This window comes from Vigna radiata, chromosome 10 (assembly GCF_000741045.1).
Source record: "Vigna radiata var. radiata cultivar VC1973A chromosome 10, Vradiata_ver6, whole genome shotgun sequence".
Lineage (NCBI taxonomy): Eukaryota > Viridiplantae > Streptophyta > Magnoliopsida > Fabales > Fabaceae > Vigna > Vigna radiata.
In genome coordinates, this window is record NC_028360.1 from 8,587,248 (window position 1) to 8,596,238 (window position 8,991).

General features: G+C 34.8%; 1 protein-coding gene and 1 long non-coding RNA gene across 2 annotated transcripts in view; one reads left to right on the forward strand and one right to left on the reverse strand.

Moving 5' to 3' along the window:
- The window catches only part of LOC111242661, a 2,020-nt gene extending 1,858 nt beyond the window's left edge, over positions 1–162 (forward strand). Inside the window, exon 3 of the long non-coding RNA XR_002669941.1 lies at positions 21–162. This is a non-coding gene — a long non-coding RNA (uncharacterized LOC111242661). The remainder of the gene's footprint in view (positions 1–20) is intronic.
- A 1,374-nt stretch (positions 163–1,536) lies between these two features.
- Positions 1,537–8,572, reverse strand: LOC106776250 (neutral ceramidase 1). The gene is made up of 10 exons (XM_014663639.2): positions 8,273–8,572; positions 7,414–7,823; positions 6,844–7,052; positions 5,862–6,206; positions 4,860–5,124; positions 4,502–4,769; positions 4,286–4,411; positions 3,686–3,749; positions 2,520–2,686; positions 1,537–2,189 (listed from the first exon to the last, which is right to left on the reverse strand). The coding sequence occupies exons 2-10, from the start codon at positions 7,758–7,760 to the stop codon at positions 1,641–1,643; spliced, it is 2,340 nt and encodes a 779-aa protein (XP_014519125.1). The 5' UTR covers positions 7,761–7,823; positions 8,273–8,572; the 3' UTR covers positions 1,537–1,640.
- Positions 8,573–8,991: the final 419 nt, after the last annotated feature.

Below are 8,991 nucleotides of genomic sequence, written 5' to 3' on the forward strand. Positions count from 1 at the left end.
TCCTTGTTGGATGTGAGCAGATGAGCATGAACCCACTTTGGAGGATGTTTTGGAAGACCAAGACAACACTGATGCTGCAGCTTAGTTTTTTTTTTTAGGATTTATAATCTGTTGACCTTCTATTTGAACATATGTATCTATTTTGAAAAACTCTAGCATTTTCCCACGTGTTTTGTTTTAATTTCCTCTAGATTTCGGGATTACTGAATTCACAACCTGATTAACTTTCCTACTCTTCAACTGCTCTCTTTTATTATCAATGTGAACATCTTGATTTTTAGACATGTATGGTATAAAATAGGAATGTCACACTGAACCACCATGTGGTTTTTGTTTTTTTGTCAGTCTTAGTTAGTTTCTTTTTTAGCTGAAGTTTACATGTAAATCTTGAAAAAGTAAGATTAGTTCAATGAATTATGATTGAAAATGTATATTTTGTAAACAGATATTGACTATTGTGTTAGGAAGTAAAAAAATATATAATTAATACGACTTTTTTTAACAATTTATGATTCATATGCATGAATAATGTTTATTATAAATCAATAAAAGTTTATCTCTAACCCGTAAAAATTAATGACATATTGGTTTTAAAAAATATTGAATTTTCAGTTTAAATATGTTGATTAATATTTTGTTACCATATTAATATAATAAAAAATATTTGAACTTTTTATAAAATTTTATGCATATACATATATTATATAAAACGACCAACTGTTATTGTATCACCGACAAAATCCCTTGCCACCACTTTTTCCAGCGAGATTGTGTAAATTTATTTTGTTAATCTAAATCTTAATTAAAGATTAATATGTATAAAATATAAGATATAAGACTTATATTTAATTTAATGAGAGTAGAAATGAAAATTTAAATCAATATAAAAATAAATATTCTTCATTTCTATCCATTTTTCGAGACTCCTATATTTAACCTAACTCATTTACTTTTTTATGATGATAAAAAGAAAAGCCCATGGGCTAACCCTGACCCACAGGGCTTTAGGGGCTTTTGGTCCTGTGGGCTTTTTCAACACATTATTTTTGACCCTGTGGGCTTTTTTGGCCCCAATCCACATGGATTAGGGCTAGAGCCTATCAAGTGGACCAATTTGACAGCTCTAAATCTACTCCTATACCATACAAGCAAATCTTCACACTCATAATCCTCTTAAATTAAATTAGTATGAAGTGATTAAATTTATATCTAGTGGCTAACTTACCTAGAATTTCCTTATTTATTGTTTCATGTGATATAAAACTAATTAAAAAAAAAGAAAAAGCATAACAAGTGCTAATTCCAGCTAAAGCATAAGTTGATCCTTATTACTTTTTATGGGCTTTGATGACCTGAAATATCTTCTTGCTTCCTTCGGATTTTAATATAAAATTTAAAATCAAAGTAAATTTTATCCTACAAACAAGCATCTTATTTTTCTAAAGCTAATATAAGTTATTCTCATTTATACCAGAGATATAGTATAAAAATTAAGGTTAGGTGCAGAATTTGTAGGAAAAAGCATAAAGGTGATCATAGTTGAATCAACCTTCATTAGGATTGAGGGATTCTGTTAAAGTTCAGCCAGACAAATCATAACTATAGTAACGGCTGCAAGCAAGAATATGCCTCCCTTTAGTTTATGTTACTACAAAGGCACTGGATGATGCTGTAAAGTGATGAATTGATCCAAATAAACCTTTTGCAGCACCAAAATGTCTAAATCTGTATACACCAGGAGTCACACCCTCTGGTATCCTCCATTCCAATGTTGCTCTACTCCTTGAACTCAGTTTGTAAGGCCTTGACCACTTATAGCGCAGACAGAAATCATCATCATCATATGCAGGAATCCAATCATCCTTTTCTTGGAGAAACTCCACCAGTGCAAAGGTGCCTTCAGTCATAAGATCATTGCGAGGACAAGCAGACCAAAATGAAGCAGTCACCATATCACCACTTTTGAAGCTTGAGTTCTGTGGCACATCAGCACAAACATCCCCAAAATTTACTCCAAGGGGAATTCCATCCACCACAACTGGTGGAAGTAAGCCTATTTGCTTCTCAAAGAGATCAGGGGGTTGAGGTCCAGGTTCTACTTGTTCATCGTTGATGAGGGCCATTGCAAGTTTCTTAAACTCTTGAATGTATGCACTCAGTGTGTGTGGACCATATAGTGTAGAAGCACCCTGAAAACAAGAAAGTTCAAGTCAGAGAGTTATACAGAATAGCCCCTAAAAATGTGCTATTGCCACTGTAACATTATCCACATGTCTCTGCACATTAGCACAACTGTGCAGAATGTTTAGTTGGCTAGCTCTAGCAATGACTGAAGTAGGAGCACATTTTCAAAAGTGCTCAAAAACCCTGTCTGATTCCATCTATCTTTTGTCAATACAGAATAATATTATGTGATTAAAAATTTGGATCACTAAAATTTCACGTTTGTCAGTGTTTCAATTATCCTTGCTCAATGGTAATCTAATGTTTGTTGTGAGTTTCATGCTCTTACAACTGACCTCGTATCTTTGCACCTGGTACTCTTCATATGTAGTGACGTACTGTGAATAGGTGTTAGATAACCCTGCTATAACAATGTAAATGTCATCAAATTCAAAATCTTCTTCACTAGTTAGAACTGTCTTCACTGCATCACGAAGACGCCTTCCAGCCATTGTTGTGAATTCTGTCAAATGAAAACAATGGCAGACAAGAATGAAGCAACAAAAAAGAAATATAAGGACCAAAATAAGTTGTTTCACAAACGCTTAATAAATAAATAAATAGCCATCAATTTCCACGGGAAAAGCTCCCCTACCTTAGAGAGTAGGAAAGATAGAACCGTCAAAATGGGTCATAACCCACGAGCCAACCCGACCCGACGTGACCCACCACGGGTTCGGGTTGGATTTTGAAAAAAATTGAATATTTTTTATGCGTGTCAGATTTAAACCCGGCTCATGCGGGTTGAACCCGTGGTGTGCCGGGTTGGTCCGCCAACCCACCTACCTAATTTATTTTTTTAATTTATTATTTTATTTATGAAACTTATGGCATATAAGAAACTTATTTGTATGTCTTTTGTGTTTGTTTTGGATAACATTTGGACTATATTGTACTTTTTATTATTATTTTGAATTGTCTTCCGTTTAACATCATTTTTCGGGAATGAAATTTGTTTAAATTTGAATATAGAAAGTTCGTAATTTTTTTATTTAAAAAAATTGTAATTAAATGGGCTAGTGAGCCAACCCGTTTACCCACCAATCCGTGGTGGGTCAAGCCGAGTTCAGATTTTTCTGGCTTGCTAATAAATGACCCGGGTTAGGTTGGCTCACTAAGCGACCAACCCGTGATGAGCCGGGTCGGGTTGACTAGGTTACCCGTTTTGACAGCTCTAAGGAAAGACATTTAGATTGCATTTTATCTCAAAATATTTATACATATATATAAGAAGAGAAAGAGAAAAGTATCCAAGGTCCATTCAGCTTTAAACTGCAAAAAGTAGAAGCAAAACCAATCCACATAATAACATGATATCAATAATAGTTATCCAATGAAATTTGGATATACTTATATGTAATAGTTTCTATCATAATCGAAACAACAGTTGAGAACATGACGGGTAGAGATTCCAACAATAGCATATTACAATAAAACAAGACAGCAGGAGACAAGTTGGTACCTCCTGGTACACAAAGAAGGACCAATTGCCCAATTCGAATGATCTGAATCGGAAGTATTGAAGGCTGCAAAAATAGCACGAACATGAATGCTTCATCTAAGTTAAGGTTACTTTTTGTTAGCACATACCATCTGAAAGCTATACAGTAAAACTTGTACACAGAACTTCTGTTAACAAAGAGCATTTGGGACAAAATTTAAAACACATTGAATCAGTAAATATAACTTATGTAATTAAATAATAGATCCTCATGTGTACAAAATTCTTATCTACAAGAAGTATGTACATTAACTTCATCTTATTTCAACCTCTACATGAAACCTAATTTAGATCAACAACTTTGAATAATTAGTTGAAACCAAAACTCTTACAAAAATGGAAGATAAAGAACAGAAGAAGCTATCCAACTCAGCAATTTCCACATAGAACTGAGGTCATGGAGAAAAGGATCTCACTGGCATGGGATAATTCACATGACAAAGTCTATCCTAAAGACAATACTGGGGAATGTGAATGCTAATTGCTAAAAAGAGTCCTTATTCAACCAACACAGAGGAGATAAGTAAACTGAACCAAGGGAAAGGTTTATGAGTAACTTACAGCCCAATCATACGGTTTCTTCATTTCACCAGTATCTAGCAAAATGGGTTTGGGTTGATGACAGTCTATCTGTTCCTTGGTTGGTGTCTTGAGCAAGTCACGCACCAGCTTCCAGAAAGGATTTCCCTGACACATATCAAAACAAATAATGAGCATACACCATAACAAGTATTTAAGACTACTGTCTAGGAGAATGCACTAAGGAAGAATGATTACCTTATCATCACCTTGTGTAAAATCAAAAGCTCCAGGTCCATCTGTTGTTCCAGCTGCAAATGCGAACCCCATTGCAGCAGGGCATGTCTTTACAACCTCAGAATCTCCTTCATTGGAAACGGTTACCTCAAGTTGGGAGAAATCTATATAGGTATGTCGAAAATCAACCTCCCCTTCAATCTCTTCATCCACAGTATTAAAAAGTTCAACTGCTTTTCTAAATTGTCTTTCTCCAATAATGCGTGTACTTTCAAATTCATCTGGGTAGCTATCACATAAATAATGCAATTTAGTACTTCCAAAGGCTTAGATGGAATTTTCATGCACTTGTGACACTGAGTATGTAATAAATAATTACCCGGGTCCTCGGCTATAACATAATTCATTCTTTCCTCCACATGTACTATGATTGAAGTCACAAGGTAATCCAGTATCTATACAAAATGCTCCAAGCACATTTGGACTAACATCTCCACAATTTGATTGGCAGAATGCAGACACAAATCTAGGTTTGCCATCCTTCCTTTGAGCAGCTCTCACACGTTTAGAAACACTTGATGTTTTCGTTGCTGATCTACCAGGAGAAGACTGAAAGGAGGTAGCAATTTCAAGTAATTCATGCTCTGCACCAATGAATTTTAGATCAGAATATAATTTTCAGATATCTTACCACTGCTGACCTAGTTAAATAACATCAATCACACAAAGTAAGACATCAGTCGTTCAATAATTGCTCACTTAGCTATAGCTTGCATATTTTCATCTTACTCTCTCTTATATGTAGACAATAGTCAATAAACGTTAGGAATTTCAAACTAAAAACGCTTGTAACATTTGAATGCAAAGGATCTACCTTCAAATTTACGTAACAATATCATTTCACGCAGCCCACATTACCGAAGTACAACAAAAATTGGCAGCCAAAAGCATGTAGACATATCAAATGCAGCCAAAACTACAATATAGCAATAATTTGATTTGAGCTATGACTGAAGACATACACAAAACAAATGATTGCCAAAGTATATATGACCAGGCATTAACCAATTGTTACTTCACAAGTAGCACGTGGGAACTGAATAAAAACCTCGATCAGTCCAGCAAACAAAATAAAATATATTTGGTTACTATTTGTTCTTTAACCAAAGAATGAAACAGATAATGAAATATCTAAAATGTCATCATGAGTTTCAAAAAGTGTTAGCATTCCAAATGATGGATCCACCTGACATATAAAACTAAATATTCATGCTATCAATTAGGATATATTTATCTTGCTTCTTAGAACAGTGCTGGAAAAGAATTAAAAAATTTCAACAACAGATGCATTACATCAAAAGATAAAGTTTAAGCATCGTACTGTTATTGTGAAGGCCAGGAATTATATTTGATATTTTTCGTGGCAAACCGCCATCTTCAATTTTAGCAGAATCAGTTTTCTCATAACCCTTTTGCTCAAACCAATCTTCCATGAAACGTGCAGCTGCGCCTTTATTATCCCCACTAATTAATGAGTTTGTCCGACTCATTGATGTTCCATGAGTAGGAAACCAATTGAAGGATCCAACAGGTCCCCATTCATCATCAACAAATTTTAGAAGAGTCATTTCTGTATCAACATTATACTTATATTTTCTTCTCTCTTCAGCAGGATTATTTAGATAAGCACTAGGACTGCGATTTACACCAGCATCCAAGAGTTCTCCTGCAAGTATAAAATAACCATCCAATGAGTTATAAGTTATTACCATCCAAGTTCACCTAAAGAAAGGAAAGAAGATCAGCAGTAACCATTTTGTCCTGTGGTTTCATACTACAACAGAACTAGTACAACAATGGAGATCTAGTATTGAATTTGAACCATACCTACAAATTAGCAAAAAAATAAATAAACTTTGTGAGCTTCTATTTCATACCTGTTGTGTGTATCGTATTTATTTCCTCTTTCTTATCATATTTCTAAGTTGGGTTTTTGATCAACCAAACCGTGGTACAGAGTAGCAATTAACACTAGAGTTCATATATTAAAAGTTGTGATGAGGTCTTGAAAGAATAACTTCACAAATGTTCCAATTTCAAAATAAGAAAACTCCAATTCCTCCTCCTACTTAAGGTCATATGCTTTTTTGTCTTCAAACTTTAAAAAACATGCAACACAAAATGCAAAGCTAAACTCAGTTCCTGTAGCTTTTCTTCTTTTCTGAAATGATTCAGCAGTATGCACAAGCACAATACCATCTGTGATATATAAATTGATATAAAAGCTGTGTGTGGGATCGCATGTTTGTACATGGTACAGAAAGGTCTAGGAAGGAAGAGAGTATGCAAATTGTATCCCTTACCCTTATTGACAAATATAGATCCTGCTCGGAGATTTTCATGGGCCTGGATGATACATTTTTCAATGCCATCGACAATGACTTCAAAGGACTGATGCACAAATCCAAAAGAAGTTATAATGTACACAACATATTGAAGATAACCCCCAGGACCAGCATGAGTGTGAATTCCACTAATGGCTACATTATTTTCAGTATATAGATCACCATATCTGTCAAACAAAATGAAAATAGTACTTTAATCACACAACTATTGAGATGAAAATATCTTATAAGGATTTGATTCATTCATCTAAAGTAAGTACATGCAAAATCAGCTATTTCTAGCTCTGATGAAAAAAAATCAACCGTTGATATTCTAACACAATCATGATTTGTTAAGTACGTGTATGTAATATCAACCATTTTTTTTCTCATGAATGATTAAGATTGCTCATTTTACTCTCTGAGAACTGCTTACTTACAGAGCATTCAGATCCATTTTACTACAAGCAGAAATAAGGTAAATTTTCTCCAGATACCACAATTTTTGTCACAGTAACTCTTGAAAACTGAACTATACACTGTTAGTACCTTTCTTTTAACCTCTCAATTAGTTTGATTTTCACAATCTGTGAAGCCATGCAAGCATCAAGGTTCACAAACACTACCCTCTTCCCCTTTGGCTCTGCAACAATGAAAGCACGAGCCCGTAGCCTGAAGTGAATTCCGGATGCTGTCTGTCCGGTGTTAGCATACCCCATCATGTTAACATCAGCAGCAGGGCCTGTAATGTCATAACTTCCAAGACCAACCAAGTAGTCAGAACTAGAACACACAACACCAATCTCCAGTAGCAGCAGGAGTAAGAAAAGGGTCCAAACTCGCATATTTGCACGTGCCCTCCAAACATTCAAACGATAAAAGGAAGGAAACTCCATCACACATTCAACTTCAAAGCAAAAATGACCAGTTTTCCAAGCTTAGCAACTTCTTCTCATTCCCTTCACCAAAACACACCCGAAAACGAAACTTTCAGTCATCTTAACAATAAAACATAAATCAAATTTGAAATTCCAGACCTAACTATGCAGCATGATCAAGACCCAATAATCGATTACACCTTCACAATCAACCATAAATAAAAAAAATTATATATTTCAAATATATAGGGTAACAATAATAAAGGAGCCCAGAGAAAAAAAGCAGCTAACTATACATAAGGATTGACTTGGGGAAGTAATGTAAGGTATGCAGTCCACTCTTGAAACTACTGATTACATAGAAAGTGAACCAGAAAGTGTGTGTGTGGGATGCCTGATCAACACCTCTCACAATCGATTACAATTTCACAATCAATTATATAAAATTACAATTTCAAAATTATATACGTTGACAATAAAAGAAGACAAATCCTTTTTCACCAACCAGAAAGAAAAGCTGACAACTTTACCTGAATATAAACACTGGGTAGCAGTATAAGCTACACACACTCCACTCTTGAAACTATTGATTACACAGACAATAGCCCAGAAAATGCGAGAGTGAGAACGGGAAAGAGAGGGTCTGATGGAGGAGTGAAAGCATCGAAAAAGGGTGGAAGGAAAAGTTATGTTAGCCACATGACATGATGTTCGAAGCAGCTACAAGTGCCAACGGCCAACGACCTTGCAAAGACACAAACGGGTAGTTTCCCTATGAAATTTGAAGCTTCCAACTTTGACATTATTAATAAATCAAGAAACTAAGCCTGTTACATAAACAAATAATAACATTGATTTTTTTGTCCTGTTACATAAAACAATACATGGACCCTTTTGTCAAAATTGGGCTTAGCCGCGATGAAATTGTTTCAAACAATGTTAACTGCATAATGCATAGTGTTTGCGATAAAACCAAATGCTAACCACCTAGTGATTATAAAGTTAATATGTGTGAAAAAAAAGTTAATTAAAAAATGGTTATGTACTTAATGTGGTAAAGTGTATGCACTAGTGCAGAAAAGTGCAGAAAAGGTTTTAGATGTCAGTTATTTTGGACTTTTAACGTCAGAAAATGAACCGACGTCTATACAGGTGACGTTAATAGGACATCGGTTTTTCGCAGGTGCGACGTCGATATAGACATTGGTTCAGTTTAAACAGCGACGTCTATAAAGACATCAGACATTGC

Excerpts from the sequence above, each read along its gene's own strand:
- LOC106776250 (XM_014663639.2), bottom strand. The coding sequence starts at position 7,760 with ATGGAGTTTCCTTCCTTTTATCGTTTGAATGTTTGGAGGGCACGTGCA. Across the intron at positions 7,053-7,413 it reads ATTGAGAGGTTAAAAGAAAG|ATATGGTGATCTATATACTG; the intron begins GTACTAACAGTG and ends TTTGTTTGACAG. Across the intron at positions 5,125-5,861 it reads TCCTGGCCTTCACAATAACA|AGCATGAATTACTTGAAATT; the intron begins GTACGATGCTTA and ends TCATTGGTGCAG.